Below are 16,825 nucleotides of genomic sequence, written 5' to 3'. Positions count from 1 at the left end.
GCTTGTGGACATCCCAACAGAGACACGAAATTCCCTTCAAGTTGCAAGTTAGAACTACAGAGATTCCTTTAAGGGAAACAGATAACCAGACAACTTCTGCACATCACATTATGGCTGGATTAAGAAGCATTACAGAGGCAACTCCACTGGTTCTCAGAAGAAAAAGTAAGGGGATGGCTTAGGAATTAGGCCAATGAAAGGATTTTAGGATCAAGAAGAATGGTCAAGGCAAGTCTGCTAGGTGGAGGGCACAGCGTGGAGTGACAGTAACCTCATGTCTTTTAGGTAAACTATGAACTAAAATCAAAGGCTTTCAAGAAACCCTTCTAAAGCCTATGGAGAGGTCATTAAATACAGTGGCAACCCTTACTTCACTTACCAATAATGTAAAACATCAGGTCCCTTCGGTGAGACACACAGCCGAGGATCACAGCTGCATCTAGAACACAAAATAGGCCAAGTCCAGTCCAGTGACTTCCTCACACATATTGGCCTAAATTTAATCTATGGTTCCTCAGAAAAATGCCTATTGATCACCTGTCTTCCTCTCCAGGGACATCCCTGAAGCATTATTCCATAAGATTGAGATATGTTAACCGCACAACATGCTACAATTAGCAGTTCTCCCTCCATCACAGATTCCCACTCAAAGAAGGACAACATATCATCTCTCTGAAAACAGTGAGAGCAGGCTCTGGGTACTTCAGGAAGGAGACAATTTTTGCAGGATCACCAACTTCAACAACAGTGGCCAAAGCCACTCATCCAAACTGTCACACCTACTTGCAAGCCATGAAGTTATCTTTTACTCTGATACAAAAGCACATTGCAGGAGCTGCCAACAAAATGGACAGAAGCTGACCCTTAGCCAGCAACCTTGGAAGAAAAAGCTATGGAATAAAAGACTTGCAGACATGACCATCCCCATTCGTTCAGAACAAAATCCTTCTAGGGCAGAGGTGAATCTAATTTTGCCCTGAAAGTCTACTACAGAATGTACAAATGCAACTGGAAAAGAGTCCATTTGTACTTTCCTTCTCAATTCCACAAAGTGGAGCCTCTCTGCTGAAACTCTCACTGATCAACACAAAAGCTAAAACCTTCTGTTTGTACACCATTTAGTTTACAGCAATTTTAAGAGACACCAAACTAGACTCAAGTTTTCAGTGAGGAGACTGCTAAACAAACATGTAGTAAAAATACCACACCCAGAACAACATGCTGTTTGGTTGATAAGACATAGCTGACAGATGGAACAAGAGCAGCAGCAAGGAACACGTGTGACAATTAGACAAAGGATTTGGCATACAGTGATGCATACGATATAGCTCACCATGTCACCATTCAGTTAGTGAGAAGCTACATTGTGCATTGAAGCTGCCTCTTTTTTTTAAACACAAAAGGGGAGTTATTCATCAGTCATCTCAACAGCAGCAATAACGGACATCAGCAGGCAGAAAGCTTAGACGAGGTATTTCCCCTCCAACAACAGCCATGACTTTTCAGCCCAGCAAATCCCCTTTGCTGGCCTCAGCACATAGTCCAGCCCCCCGACCAAAGAGCAATCACGTACCTTTACATAAGTGCCCATGCTCTAAAAGCCAAAAGGAGGATACCCATTCTTCAGCATCCTTCCGCTTTGTGCCCCGATCTGGGACAAGCATCAGCAAGAAGAGGCCATAGAGAAGATAATCACAGAAAGAATAACTCTTGGAACTTGCATCACAGAATCACTGCTGCAAAATAAGGACTTGAGCACAGCAGTTTCTTCCTCTTTGTGGAAAAAAGGGTTGTCCTGCTGTGCTGTTTCCTTTAGCATGCAGTTTGTTAGCTTTCCTGGAAAATTAAAAAAAGGAGAGAGAAACGTTAGATGTCTACATTGTGGATAAATCTAGCAAACAGAAACACGAGAGGTGCAAGATGCAAGAGCATCACTAGACATCAAATCCATGAGAGGTGCTATAAAAGCACCACTGTTGATGAGGTGCAAAGCTTCACCATATCCTCAACCTCTATCTGTCACAATCCCTGAAACTAGCACGTTCAAGATGGAACAAAACACATCCTTGCCTGCATAGGTTTCATGGAGCAGCTAAGAACCTGCATGCTGTTCATAAAAGAGTATTAAAGACAGAAGCAGAACTGATAGCCTAGGAGGAACACAGAGAGATTGTCTCAACAGCCAAGGATCAGGTTAGAAAAGCTAAAGCCCGGCTAGAACTAAACCTTGCCAGGGATGTCAAGGGCACCATGAAAAATTTCTATAGGTACACTGGTGATAAAGAAAGACTAGGGAAAACATGTACCCCCTCCAGAAGGGAAACAGGAGACCTGCTTAGCCAGGACAATGAGAAGGCTGAGGTACTCAACAACCTTTTCCTCTGAGTCTTCACCACCTGCTCCAGCCACACCAACCAAGTCACGAAGACAAATGCAGGGACTGAGAGAATGAAGAACTGCCAACTGTACTGGAATATCAGAGGGATTTTTTACAAGGGCATGTAGCAATAGGAGAAAGGGAAGGACTTCAAACTGAAAGAGGGTAGGTTTAGATTAGATACAAGGAAGAAATTCTTCAATATGAGTAGTGAGGAACCAGATCAGGTTGCCCAAAGAAGTTGTGGCTGCCCCAACCAAGTTGCCATGGGGCTTTGTACAAAAGGCTGGTCTAGTGGAAGGCATCCCTGCCCATGTCAGGGGAATTGAAATTAAATGACCTTTAAGGTCCCTTCCAAGCCAAACCATTCTATAATCACATAGCCCTTCAAGGCTTCATACCCAACAAAATGCTACATAATATTCTCAAACTGATTTTGCCCAGATTTAAAGTGCTATTTGTAGTCAAGCCTCAAAATAAAAGAAAAAAAATGTTTTCACAATTCTTGAACCATGAAGCAAACTAGATTTTGGGTTTGGTACTGTTGTTTTAAGTATACAGGAAATTGAAATCCTCATAAAGGATTTCAGCTTCAGCAGCACCATCCAGTAAATTACAGTTTACTGTCAGGAATGAGATTAAAAAAAATTAAAATTTAACAGCAAGGATTGACGCAGCCCACAAAAACCAGGACACATGCCAGAAGAAACACCACAGAGCCTACACAATCAGTATCTGCTCATTCAGAGCACCGATTACATAAAGGAGTGAGAACGAAAAGAACAGAACCAGGCTCACCAAGGCAGCTGTCTGTTAAGATAGTCACCTCTTCTGGGGAAGTGATGTGCTCCTCCTGCCTGCCATGCCACCACCTCAGCTGTCACTTCTTCCTTAGTCCCCCCTCCTCTGCCCTCCTCTTCAGATGGCTCTTATTTCCCTCCATGCCAATAAACATACAGATCTGGCTGCCTTTACGCACTTCTACTGACCTTTCTAATGCACATGAAAATCAACCAGTAAACCTGTGCAGAGCTTTTTGGCTGTGCTGCAGATACATCCAGACTTTCACTGTCTTTTCCTCACCCACATCTCAAGGAAAGTCCCACCCACTCACCTATTTTCCTCCTTCCTCGGCTTTTCCTCACTGCAACAGTGTTGCAGTCCCCAGCGCATAAACTCTCATTCTCCCCCCTGGTAAAAACTCATAAATTTCTGGGTGTTATGGACCACAGACTTAGCAATTTCCTTGGTATTTTAGTTATTTCACGGTACACATCCAAGATGTGCTACAAATGACCGGTCAAAACTCTGCTCCAGCTTGGCCTGGCTGTGGAAGGCATGACTGCTCCCGACACAGCTGGGGAATTTCACAGAAACTTATCAATATTAGGAATCTACAAGACCTCCCTCCAGCATCTTCCAGAACCAGTCTCACCATGTCACAAAAACCCCACAAGGCTGTCTCTGTGGGTTCATCTACTCAAGCTATTTCTGTTTCACTCCACAACTCCTTCCCTTCTGTTAGGCACACCACAGATCACACAGCCTCTCCCTCAGGCATAGAAAAAGAAAGATCCATCATTTAAACGTCAGTGATTTTTAAGTCAATTGGAACCTGAATTTCTTGATCTGGTTTGCAGAATTTTTGAACTTGCTGGACACACAGAATCAGTTATCTCAGTTATATTAATTAATCAGCACAGCAACTTGTCATTTTATTATTCCTACCTGATGTGGTAAACAAGACATCAACTCGGGTGGTCAGCAAAGATGAAGAGGCTGTTATACAACCAACTTCCTTCTAGCTTACTCACTGCCAGCAGCTTTAAGGGTACTCTTGCAGCTGGAGCACATTGAGATGAAGAACCTAGCTGCAAGTAGGTGGTATCCAAGATACACTGCCACCCACTTAACAGAATACAGATGTGAATGAAAATGGTATCTGTGCTAAGAACTGCTGGGTAACAATCTGGGAAATAAATTCTGAAAAACAGGTATATAAGGTGCAATCATAGCTAGGCTGGAAAAAAAAAAAAATGCTGAATTATCCAACAGGTCTTAATAATCTTGATCCAAGGACAGAGCAAGCAATGGTCTCCTGCCACCTGCAGGGAAAATGGGGATTTGAAAGCTTCACCTTCGTTTGACTCAAGGCTGGCATAATCACGGTAGACAGCCTGGAATCATAAAATAAACTGCATTAGTGCCATTGCTTCCTCAAGTCAGCAAGGAAAGGAAGTTCAGTAAAGGGAATACATTTAGTTTGTGTTACTGCCGCTGTTGAAGCCAGAGGAGCACAGTGCAGAGCTCCAGAAGGAAGCACAAGTGTAACACATATAAAAGGAACTGTAACATAGTTATGACACATTCACATGACTACAGCTACAAAACCAGCTAGGGGCATGCTACACAGAATGGATGTACTGAGCTCCTAGAAAATCTTCTATGCCTCTTGATTTTATTTGGTGCACTGATAAATTGCCATTCTTCTCTTAACAACAAATCTTTAATTTTGTTTGAAAGCCCTTTTGCAGGATAATACTACCTCATCCAATCAAGGTAAGAGAACCATTTATCCCTGTGCAGAATCCCTCTCAATCCATGTGCACAAATGTCTACCACCAATGGCACGTCTGTCTCATGTCATGCACAGACAACTACTCTCTAGTGAAAGAGACAGTATTTTCTCACACTGAGTAAAGCAGGCACAAACCAATGAACAGGAATGTCCATGAGAACCTAACTTAAAAATACATTCACAGAAAACTGAAAAGTCAGCACAAAAAGCACTAAGCAGGATCCAGTATCAGCTGTCAAGGACAAAAGCTGCATCAATGGTCAGTGTCTACAAAAAACAGTCATTCTCTTACTAGGGATGGAATTTGTCATATGCATTTACGTACAAGATATATAAAACAGTGGGGAAAGGGAAGGGGAAGGGAAGGGGAAGGGAAGGGGAAGGGAAGGGGAAGGGAAGGGGAAGGGAAGGGGAAGGGAAGGGGAAGGGAAGGGGAAGGGAAGGGGAAGGGAAGGGGAAGGGAAGGGGAAGGGAAGGGGAAGGGAAGGGGACGGGAAGGGGAAGGGACGGGGACGGGACGGGAAGGTAAGGGAAGGGAAGGGAAGGGGAGGGGAAGGGAAGGGGAAGGGAAGGGGAAGGGAAGTTCTGTCAAATGCTTAAGTCTAAGGACTTTTCATTGCAAATGAAACACCACGAGTGCTGTCAGCTCCTCCTGTCCTCCTCAAACATAGCAAGCCTGCCAGATGGCAACTTTCAGGCCAGTCTCATCTTGACACCAAATCTGCTTCCTGAGTCAGGACAAAATTCAGCCACTTACTCCGCTGCACATCAGTAGAGAAAGCAAATTACCCCCTCCTTCTTCAATTATTTCTCTTTCCAAACCACTGAGGGTCACTTGAATAGCAGCACGTGAGCTCTACCAACTGCATTTTCTCAAACAACAATTAAGCTAGATATGATCACTCCGGTGGAAAGTTAGCTGTGGTTTTCCTAATCAACACAGTTTTTCTTTCAGTCTAATTTTCTTGTTCATTGTCAGAGTATGAGTTACAGTTCTACAGAGGTCACCACTTCAGGAAAAAACTCCTGAGTGATTCCTCATTGGCTGCTTTTTCTGACCACACCAGATAAAACCGTCTGTATTTGGAAGATTCCAACAGCTACAAGATCTCACTAATCCCAGAAGCTTTCCAGAAAGGCCTTTCTCCCTTCCCCACACAGGGCACAAGAAACCAAGTGCCCTGGACCAGTCCGAGAGCCTGGAGAACATTTCCATTCATGTGCAGAAAAGACATTTTGGGTCAGACTACACCATTATGGCTGCATTAAGTACAGGTGACGTTATGCTCGTTCACTAAGGTTTCTGATCACAAATATAGGTAAGATCTACAGATAACGAGAACCCACCGCTTTTCATTAAGAAGTTCGTGAGCTAAGGCGTGGCAAAACCAGCACTACATTAACTCTTAAAAAAAACCCCAAAACAGTCCAGCGAGCTCAAGTGGGTGGGCTGAAAACCTCCGTAACGTCCCGGCTCTGCTAAACAGAGAAGAGGGGGAAGGAGGGCGATTGTTGCGCTGAGGTTTCCCTTCCAGCCCGCAGCAGCGGCGGGCTCGGCGGGGCCACCAATCCCCACGGCCTTTCCACAGGCGCCAGCTCGCCCCCTTCCAGCCGCGGTGCCCCGATATCCCCGCGGCACGGCGCAGACGGCGAGGTTAAGCCGAAGTGAAGAGCCGGACGCCGCCGCTGGGCAGGCAGAACCGGCTCTTCCCGCTCGCCGGGAGCCCCTCCGCGGCCCTCTCGGAGCCATCGCCGCCGCCGACAGCGCGGGGACCCCGCCGCGGTAGTACCAGGCCCACCGCGGGTGCTCCGGGCCGGCAGCGGGGCCGTCACCCCGGGGGACGCCCGTCACGGCGAGGTGGGGCGGCCGGGCTGCGGCTGCAGCTCCCTGGCCCCGGGAGCCCGTTCCCCGCGCCGGGACCCGAGGCGGCGGGGAGGGAAACCTGCTACCGCTGTTACCGTGGTCTCCGACGACGGCCACAATCCCGGCTGCCGCTGCCCCGCGCCGCCGCTCGGCGCTGGCAGCCGGAGATGACGCGCTCCCGGGGCGGGGCCCAGTGACGCACCGGGGACACCGGCCGTGGCGGCGGCAGGACCCGCGGGATCAGCATGGTGAGCCGGGAGCGGGCCGGGCCGGGGGTCCGGCTGGGATAGGGGCTCTCCTCAGCTCATCGCGGCTGTGTGTCCGTGTGCTTGCAGGGGAAGCAGAAGAAGGCGCGGAAGTACGCGGTGATGAAGCGCATGATCAGCCTCCGGGATGAGCGCATGTGAGTGCGGCTGCGGCTGGGCCCAGTCCTGCGCCGGGTCCTGGAGCGTCCTCGTGTCCTGCTCGGCGGAGGCCGGAGGAGGTCCCGGCCCAGGTCTCTTCGCCGCTGGCAGCCCTTCCTTATCCCTGTACCCCAGTAGTGCCTGTGTTTCTTTGCAGTAAAGAGAAGGATCGCGCAAAAGCCCCCGTGAAGAAGAAGGAGGACCCGAGTGCCATCAAAGAGCGGGAGGTGTAAGTGCTGCCGAGTCACCGGGGAGGGAGGGAAGAGAGGGGAGGGAGAAAAGGAAGGAAGGAGGGCCGGCCACGCTGCAGCCTGGAACTGAGCGTGTTTCTGAGCGATACTGTTAGAAGAAGAAGTGGTGCCCCAAACCGAAGGACTGTGCTTGGGAGGCAGCAGGAGGCCTCATGGGTCTTTCTGCTCATTATCCCACTTTCGTTCTGTGCAAGTTGTAGAATTGGAGGTGGTGTTAAATGCAATTGACTGATTTGAATTCTTTGTTTTCCTGGCAGCCCCCAGCATCCCTCTTGCTTGTTCTTCCAGTATAATACACAACTGGGCCCCCCTTACCACATCCTGGTTGACACTAACTTCATCAACTTCTCCATCAAGGCCAAACTGGACCTAGTGCAGTCGATGATGGACTGTCTCTATGCCAAGTGTGAGTTTCTGCACCACTCACAGCTTCTTCAGACCCCACAGTGCCACAATGTGCTGGTAATGGGCTTTGTCAACCTCATGCCACTGGCTGAGAATAACAAAAATCTTGCAAAAAGAATATGTGCTGTAATCATGGAGCTGTGGTAATTCTGGCAATGTCTCTGGTTTCAGTCAAGTAAAGGTTTTAAAATGCTAATCTCAGCAAGGGTAGAGTACTAATAACTTAAAAATCTAAATTTACCATGACATGGCTAAACTTGGTGGCTCTACATTTCATCACCTTGCAACATTATCAGTTGTCACTGTAAGTAATACGTTATAGAATTCCATTATGATTCTGGGGCATGTGGGCAGTATGAAGGGGTCTGGGAATAAATACAGCTTTGTTTTAATATAGTCTTTTTTTGCATTTAGGTATTCCGTGTATCACAGATTGTGTAATGGGTGAAATTGAGAAGTTAGGACAGAAGTACCGTGTGGCATTAAGGTAGGTGCAGGCTGTTCTTCTCTGTTTCTAGAACTTAATGCTTTTTTGTAAATTAAAAATGAAAAACACTTGCTGTGACTGGAGCTCCCGCATTAGAGGGTGGTTAGGTTGTTACAGGGTCCTGAACTTGGTTGTATTTCTCTGTCTCTATGAGATCAGTACAATGGCTCAAGTTTTAGAAACTGAATGCTAGGTATGAATGCACAATATTAATCTGTCAATCTTTTAACCTCCTAAGACTTTCAAAGTAATGCTTTTTCCTGTTTCTCAAAAAAAAAAAAAACACGTAATTATAGAATTTCTAAAAATTAATAAAGAAGTGACCCAAGTCTTACAGAACTTTCCATTCATACTTCATGTTATTCCTGTATGAGTAGGTACCAAGTACTGATAATCTAGAGCCAGGTTATTGTGTGATCTGTACAAAACTAGTCCAATGGAGTTCATGTACATCACTCAGATGCATTGTTCTTTTTATTCTGGCCTGCTGTGTTGTAAAGCATATGAGTGTGTACACTCAACAGCTTTGATGTTGCCCTTCAGACAGGAGGTAAAATGTCCCTTTATGCATGATACAAATGATCACATGCCCGATGTTCTATTTTTTTCGAAGATAACTTATTTCAAATTACTTGGTTTGGCAATGGCCCAACATTGTTCAGATTTTGAACCCAACAAACCAATACTAAGAAGTACTTTACCTATAATAAGTAGACAAACTGCATTCTTTTTTTTGCAGGTCATTTCTACTGTTTACTCCATCCCTTCATCCCTTGTTTTGAGAACAGTGTTCTGTATGTCACAGAAAGGGGTGTTCTTGTTCCTCCATACTGTGTTCCTGTCTGATTGCTGTGATGCTGCTTTTTATGTCCCCACAGAATTGCCAAGGACCCTCGGTTTGAACGTTTGCCGTGTATGCACAAAGGAACCTACGCCGATGACTGCTTGGTGCAGAGGGTCACTCAGGTAATTCCCTTTCTGACATTTTCCATAGCGTGCTAACATACTAAAAATTCCTGAGCCCTCCTAATTACTGACTGACTTAAATTTCCCACAGAGTAACTATAAAATCTCACCAAGAGGCATTTTCAGTTCTAACACTAGCAACTAGGAACTTTATTTGATGCAAGGTATTATCTTCCCTGAGCGTTCTTGTTGTATAGGATAGCATCAAGAAGCACTTAGGATGGGAAAGCTGTCAGCTTGAAAGGCTGGACAGAGTTTTGGAGATTTCTTGACTCTGTTTTGATGGGCAGAAGAATGTTATTAGTCTGCTGCAGAAGTCTGTACAAGTCCTGGTAAGGACTGTCAGCCACCTTGTGTTCAGTGAGCTCACTGAATAGCAACGTTTGGTCAGCCATGACTCCTTTCTGGGGTTTGCTGCTGTTGAATCTGACTCGCCTTCTTTTTTTGCAGCACAAATGTTACATTGTGGCCACAGTGGATAAAGAGCTCAAGCGGAGAATACGAAAAATCCCTGGAGTGCCTATAATGTATATTTCCAGGCACAGGTAAGGGCCCCCTGGCAGGAAGAAATCCTGCCTAGTGCAGTTCTTGTCTGACAGGGACTCTGTCACCTCATACTTCTCTCCTTCACTGTCTGTAGTGCAGGCTGCAGTAAAAGGCCTGGTATTTACACAGAAGTTGAAGTACAGCTACTGCTGGGAAGAGACTGATCACAGACCCATTTTACTGCAGCCTACATGTTCACTTGTCTTTACCTGAAGAAGTGGTTTCCTTAAGGCCAGTGTCCATAGATCAGTTTTGCTTACTGGCAGCAGCAGGACTGCCAGGCAAATACATTCTACAGGTTCTTGAAGAAAAGAACCATTCTTGTTCAATAGTCTGTTTGGTAGCTGTGTGTACCCTCAGCTAAGAGACTGAATTTGCTTCTTAACTAGAAACCAAAACAACTTAGAGGGATACTAGTGCAGCATGTTGGAAATTAGGAGCTTGATTGCTATAGATATGTAGAGTTTTACGTGATCTATAATTACAACGTGGCTCAAAAGATTTTTCTGTTATATTCACTGTGGCCATGAATTGTTGGAAAAGGCTGCCAAGGATGGTGATGGAGTCACCGTCCCTGGGGTGTTCAAGAAATAACTGTACATGGCACTTAGTGCCATGGTCTGACTCTCAAGGTAGTATTCAGTCAAATGCTGGACTCAGTGATCTTGGAGGTCTTTTCCAATCAAAATGATTCTGGGAATTATAAGTTGAATGTCTAAAATTTTTTTTCTGTGGTGATTTGCTCTTAAATTGTAAGTCAGATCTTACAAAACCACAGGGTTTTTCCTTCTCTGGAGACAGTGAGTTTTTGAGATGTGTGATTGCTGAGTTTAAGGTGAAGAATAACAGCAAACTTATGAAGAGTTTTGACTTTCAGAGGTAATATTTTTCTTCCTGGGGATCTGAGCTGTAGATAGAAATGCAACAATGCTTCTTGCTATTCAGTCTGCCTGTAAGCCTGCTGCTGCATAGGTGTCACAAATGAATGCTTTAGTCCACTTGAAGAATCACTGTCAAAAGGTACACTAGCAAAACCACCTTTTAATACACGATTGTAGCAGTGCAACTTAATGGAGTTTAATGGCAAGGCTCGTTCTGTTACTACATGGATGAAGCAGGCAAAGAAAAATCGACTTAATATCACTTTAGGATGTTTTGCATGGAGACCAGGAGTCCAAATGAAGACCCTCCCATTGAGTCACAAGGTTCAGTAAGGATCTCCTTGCTTTCCAGACTCCTGATGGAGTCCAGGTGCAGCTGCATCCAATCCTAGTCCCAGACTTAGTCTTAACAGTCTCTGTCTTAATTAGAATTTAAAAGCACTTAATCATTGACTGACTTAACATTTATAAAGTGATTCAATAGGGTTTACTACAACTATAACAGTGACTTAATTATAGTTTCAGGAAGCAATATTCATACTATACTCAGTAAAAAGTATTTCAGCCAATTCACATGCATGCACACTGACACAAAGATGTATAAATAATAAAGGTATAAAGGTACCAGTTAAAAATTCAGGTCCAGTGAAACACGTGGAATGCCTCTGCATTTCTCAACAGGCAAGGCTTGAGTGACGGTCCTTCAAGCATCTCAGCCTTGAGACCAAGAAGCATTCTGCTCAGAGAGAGGTGCTGGTGCAGCCCATGGCAGTCCAGGAAAGCTCTAAGGGCCTCACTTAAGACCACTGCTTATAGGGTCACAAAATGATTGCTTTTAGTCATGTATAAATTTTTCATCTTGGTCATAATCCAGATTGGTAACTACTAGTTTCCAAAACTAGTAACATTGGTACCGTTCCACTGAGGCCATGACTTAGATAGTATTGTCAGAGGATGACAGACAATCTCATCCTTCGCCACAGACTGGCAACAAGAGTTCCCAGTACAGTCAGTGCTGTTCTTATCTTAGTCATGCAAGACTTTCTGGTATGGTCAAGGGATGCTTCACCAAACTTATTACACAAAAGCCAAGGCCTAGCAGGAATCCCTGAGATGGTAGTGCAACCTTGAGGAGGGAGAGGGGATAGATGCACTACCCCTGGGGAGGGGAGCAAAGTGGAGTAGATTGTCTTCATAAGTTTTCCTTCTTTCTCAGGTACAATATTGAGAGGATGCCAGATGATTATGGAGCTCCTCGATTCTAACCTGTCCAGTCAAGCCATCAATGCCAGGACTGTGAGCTGGGATAAGGGTCCTTCTGATTCCAACCCTCCTGCTTTCTTCTTTTGTTGGAACTCTGTTCATATGACTGTGGATAACACCAAACTGACTTCTTAACCTTGTTTTTCTAAGAAAAAGCTGTTTTGAAGAGTCTGGTTTTATTCATCCATCCTCTGCCTTGGTCCAATTACCTACAGCTGGGAGAAGTGAGAGGATGGCAGGACCAAGAATGTGCCTAGCTCTGCATCAGGATCATTGGAAAAAGTGATCTCAGCATTCTGAATTAAATATTGATGATGCAACTCTGGCTGAGAGTGAAGCCACAAGAGATTTTAAAAGTTTCTTACTGCTGCATCTATAGTGGGACAGTTATTCCTTTGGGAAGCTACCTCAGACCTGTTTAGTCAAATCATAATCTGCATTCTGCAGAAAAGACATCAGATCTGCACCAGTTGGTGGCTTTCTCTGGAAAAGCGGTTTAGATTTTAATTCAGAATTGATGGGCTTTTATTCAACTGCACAGTGAATGAAGTTTAAGTGTCCTGTCAGACTGCTCTTCCTGTACTTGGCTATCTGGCAGCCTGGTTCTTTTACTTACATTTAGAGTGGTGGAGGGCAGGGTTGGATCGGGACCAGTCTTTCTCTCCTCTTGGTTTGGGTCCTATGCCCCTCAAAACCTTACCACTTTTGTTACGTGTCAGGGACAAGAAGGAAAGTGTCTAATGCGCAAAGGTAATAATGTGGGCTGGGAGCAGAGTTGTTGTGGAGGAATAAGAACAGTGGTTGCAGATAAACAGTCTTCCAGAGACCTGCAGAATTTGCTGCAGGGAAGGAAGTGGTCAGGGAGGGAGGGAAAAGAAATTATTAAGCCACATGAAGAAATGTAGGGGGAAAGGTATTTCAAAGCCATAACTCTGCATTCTCATACCTCCTCCATTATTCCTTCATTTTTAGCAATATAATTTGCTCTTACCATCTCTGCTGTGTCGTGAGGAGAGGGTCACCAGGAGCCAACATGCCAAAGCACACTTCCTGGCCAAAATGCTGGAGGTGTAGTGCAGGAGAAGACTGAAAATTTATATTCTTGGGATAATTAAGAAAATTTCCGAACCTTAATAGTTTGTAGACCCTTACACTGGTTTGGCTGCAGAGGTGGCCACAAAGGCCAACAGCATCCTTGCCTGTATCAGAAATAGTGAGGCCAGCAGGACTAGGGAAGTGATCCTCCCCCTGTACTTGGTGCTGGTGAGGCTGCACCTTGAGTCCTGTGTTCAGTTCTGGGTCCCTCATTACAAGACAAGACACTGGGGTGCTGTAATGTGTCTGAAGAAGGGCAATGGAACTGGTGAAGGGCCTAGAGCACAAGTCTCATGAGAAGCAACTGAGGGAGCTGGCATTCAGTCTGGACATTATCACTCTCTACAGCTACCAGAAAGGAGGATGTAGCCAGGTGGGCATCAGTCTCTTCTCCCAGATAAACAGGTGACAGGATGAGAGGAAATGGCTTCAAGCTGTGCCATGGGAAGATAGGATATTGGGAAAAATTTCTTCACTGGAAAGGTGGTCAAACATTGGAGCAGGCTGCCTAGGGAAGTGGCAGAATCACTGGGCCTGGAAGTGTTGAAGTGTGGATGGGGTGCTTAGAGACATGGTTTAGTGGTGGGTTTTGCTGTGCTGTGTTAATGGTTGGACTCAATGACTTTGGAGGTCTTGTCCAACCGTAACAATTCTTTAATGAACTTGGTTGGCTGTGTGCTGGATAGCATGCAGTGAAGGTAATTTCTGGTCTTTGGGAAATACTCTGACATCCTGGTAACTTCCTGGCTAGCACCATACCTCTACAAATACTGCAGGAAACTTTGGGAACACATCAGACCTACCCTTCATGCTGTCTCTTTGCTTGTTGCAGGCTCACCTATTAAACATCCCTGAAATAACAGCATACTGACACTTTGAAAATTCAGCCCCTTCCAGGCTATTACAATTAAAGTTAATTTTCTCCACCTTCAGCCAGAAAGAAAGTAGCCAACAATGGAGAGATTTTACAGTTAGTATATAATACGTACATTTCAAAAATAATATCCTTGGTTTTGTTGTCTCAATCCAATCCATATTTCTTTAAGCTAATGATCAAGTATTGTCATGAACACTTGAAGCCCATGCTTAGTCAAGTGAGGACTGAGAAACAGTTGAAGGATTAGATTTCTGTAACTTTTCAGAATAATTCTAGTCTCGAAAGACTTCTTTGAGTCAATAGTTAACTAGAATTGTTCCAGTGCAAATAACTTCACTTGAATTAACCTAAGGAAATAGAAGGAGACTGGAGAAGAAAGAAGAAAGGAATGGACACTTAGGGTAACATTTGATAATAGTCTTTCTGGTGCAGAAGAGGTCAAAGGCACAACAGCCTGATGAATTTGGGAACATAAACCTGTCATCAGAATGCCTTTTGCAGGGACTTCATGAAAATATATGTATTTAGCATGAACGGGGGGTAGGAATCAAACTAAATGTCCTCATTTACTGAAATCTTTTATTCCTTTTTTACTATGCCTTGTTTTAGTAAAAGGAGGAGGAATCTGGAATAGGTATAAGGCAATTGCTAAAAAAAGTGTTAGGAAAGTTGGAGGATGAGCAGAAAAAAGTATTGGCAGTGAGCAAACCCATCACAAAATTTTCATTAATTGAATATAATTGGTTAAGACAAAAAACTTGGCTGTTAGCTCAAAGAGCCTGGTCAGAAGATAAATAGGACAGGAGACAACTGCCTGAATGATCAGCTGCTCTTCCTGCAGTGCCAGGGAATCTGTGTACCAAACACTTGGTTCAGAGGAAAGTATTTACTCCATGCACACAATGGTATCCCAGTGTCTGATCCAATTTACATATGTCAGAGGAGGAAAGATCATTGTCACAGGGAAGAGTTTGGTAAACTAGAACATTTGATGTTCCCACAAATGCAGAACTTTGTCAGTCTAAACCAGAAGAGAAATTCCTTCCTGACTCAACTCTGGCAGTTGGTTTAAACCTGCGCAGGATTTAGATATCAGATGCTTGCAGTGTTTCTTAGTAACTAGAGAATTCAGCCTCCCTGCAAACATCCTGTCTCCTGCTGTAGCCAGTTTCCATAGCTTCAGAAGACAGAACATACGGGCGCACCACATAAAGAAAATCTGAATATATGTAAAGAATAGTAGAAAATAATTTCTACTATTTTTTGGAGCCACCAGAAAGTTTGAGATTACTACTGCCTTACCAGATGAAGAAATTTAGGCTGCTGATCCAAGATGTGACACTGATTAATCGAGGGGTCACTGAAATGTGGTATAATAGTGTTTAGAAGCAGGAAGAACGTGAGCTAGTTAAAAAAAAATAACCCCAAACCAACATGATGGCACCCTTTAATGTTACAGACTGAACAGAATAAAAGAACAAAACATATTCTGAATAAAAGAATCAGAGGGCATAATGTGAACTTAACAGTGTTGTTTTAAGGACAAGGTAACGTTGGGTAAAGCCAGTGTATCTTGTCTGGTGGGAGTCAACTGTACTGCAACCCAAACCAGATTTGAATATTGAAAAAGCATCTGTCAAGTTATTTTGAAGTTACATTTTGGCTTCCACAATGTAGGCTGGAAAACAATTGCCCTTAAAAGTCTTTAGGCACATGTATTCCCTCTTAAGAGAAGAAGCAAGTTTCTTGACAATATTGAGTAGCTACAACAAACAGCAAAAATAGTGGGAGAGACCTGCCTGCAGGAAATAGCTGTTAGTAATCTGATCACAAGAGAATTCATGTAGAGTGAATAGATCAGCAGGATAAATTAAAGGATGTTTGCAATAGGAATTCCCTATATGGGAAGGACAGAATTTCAAAAGCTTAGTGAGTAAACTGGCCCATAGAACTCAGGTATTAAATATTTGCAGCTCAGTTGAATTCAGTCAAATATTTTCTTGCAGATTCATGGTGTATCTCCTCTGTGAATTTCCTGAAATTTAACAACAAATTAACATAAAGCCCAGCTTTTCCACCAGAGAGGATAAAGCTTCTCTACCGAGCAATGTGATTTTCTTGACATTTCTCCTGACTGAAAAGTCTTAGGACCTTTCCGCCACACCTGCCTTTCTCCACTGGCCAGGGATCCTTGGTTCAACAGCCACGAACCAGAGACTGAACATGACAAAAATTGCTCAGTTTTTTTGTGCTTGTAAAGGAGACCAGAGACATGCAGTGCTGGTGTCCTCCTGACCCGTAGCCACGTTTCATTGCCCAGCTACCAGAATTCACGCATACACACACCCACCTCTTCCCTACGATGGAGTTCAGCACTTAGCATAAATCACTGCTAACTGCCTACAGAACATACTTGTATGTTTAGCTCGTACTTCAGCGCGGGTAACCGAGGGCACCGGCGCCGCAGTCCCAAGAATACCATGGGAGCGCCGGGCCCGCCATGCACAGCCTAGCTTGCGGAGCGCCTGGCGACATCCCTACGCATAACGGAGGCCGCAGCGCATGCCGTCTGCCGCCCGTCCCCGTCCCGCCCGCTCTCGTCCCGTCCCGTGGTCCCGGCGGGGCGGGCGGGATGTGCCGCTCCCGGCTCCCCTCCGCCCCCTCCCCGCGCTGGAGGCAGCTGTCCGCTAGGCGGCGCTGCCAGCCGCCCACAGCGGCGCTCTGGCGCGGCCCTCACGCTCGACTGCCCGGCGGGGGTGGGGCCTGCCCGCGCAGGCGCCGTGCGCCGCCCGCCGCCGCCGCCGCGGCCTGTGTCCGCTCCGCGTTCCGCC

General features: G+C 45.2%; 2 protein-coding genes across 4 annotated transcripts in view; one reads left to right on the top strand and one right to left on the bottom strand.

Annotated features, from left to right (window-relative positions):
* AREL1 (apoptosis resistant E3 ubiquitin protein ligase 1) overlaps positions 1-6,991 on the bottom strand; it is a 41,329-nt gene extending 34,338 nt beyond the window's left edge. Inside the window, exons 1-3 of one of the 3 annotated variants that reach the window (XR_005701185.2) lie at positions 6,915-6,978; positions 1,574-1,836; positions 380-439 (exon numbers count right to left, since the gene is read on the bottom strand). Coding sequence is in view for 2 of the 3 variants with exons in the window: in XM_040065990.1 (XP_039921924.1) it covers positions 380-439; positions 1,574-1,664 (151 nt within the window). In the remaining variant the exon portion in view is untranslated. Of the gene's footprint in view, positions 1-379; positions 440-1,573; positions 1,837-4,105; positions 4,709-6,914 lie in introns of those variants that run through there. The other 2 variants (XM_040065990.1, XM_040065991.2) reach the window with 2 other exon arrangements.
* FCF1 (FCF1 rRNA-processing protein) lies at positions 6,989-12,347 on the top strand. The gene is made up of 8 exons (XM_040065992.1): positions 6,989-7,067; positions 7,155-7,222; positions 7,381-7,452; positions 7,732-7,880; positions 8,294-8,366; positions 9,245-9,332; positions 9,783-9,877; positions 11,976-12,347. The coding sequence occupies exons 1-8, from the start codon at positions 7,065-7,067 to the stop codon at positions 12,022-12,024; spliced, it is 597 nt and encodes a 198-aa protein (XP_039921926.1). The 5' UTR covers positions 6,989-7,064; the 3' UTR covers positions 12,025-12,347.
* The last annotated feature ends 4,478 nt before the right edge of the window (positions 12,348-16,825 follow it).

This window comes from Hirundo rustica, chromosome 6 (assembly GCF_015227805.2).
Source record: "Hirundo rustica isolate bHirRus1 chromosome 6, bHirRus1.pri.v3, whole genome shotgun sequence".
Taxonomy (NCBI): Eukaryota; Metazoa; Chordata; class Aves; order Passeriformes; family Hirundinidae; genus Hirundo; species Hirundo rustica.
The sequence above is the reverse complement of the archived record's forward strand: the minus strand, read 5'-3'. Positions and strand labels throughout refer to the sequence as shown.

Coding starts and splice junctions, on each gene's coding strand:
- FCF1 (XM_040065992.1), top strand. Junction 7,223..7,380: donor AGCCTCCGGGATGAGCGCAT/GTGAGTGCGGCT, acceptor GTTTCTTTGCAG/TAAAGAGAAGGATCGCGCAA. Junction 7,453..7,731: donor GCCATCAAAGAGCGGGAGGT/GTAAGTGCTGCC, acceptor TTTTCCTGGCAG/CCCCCAGCATCCCTCTTGCT.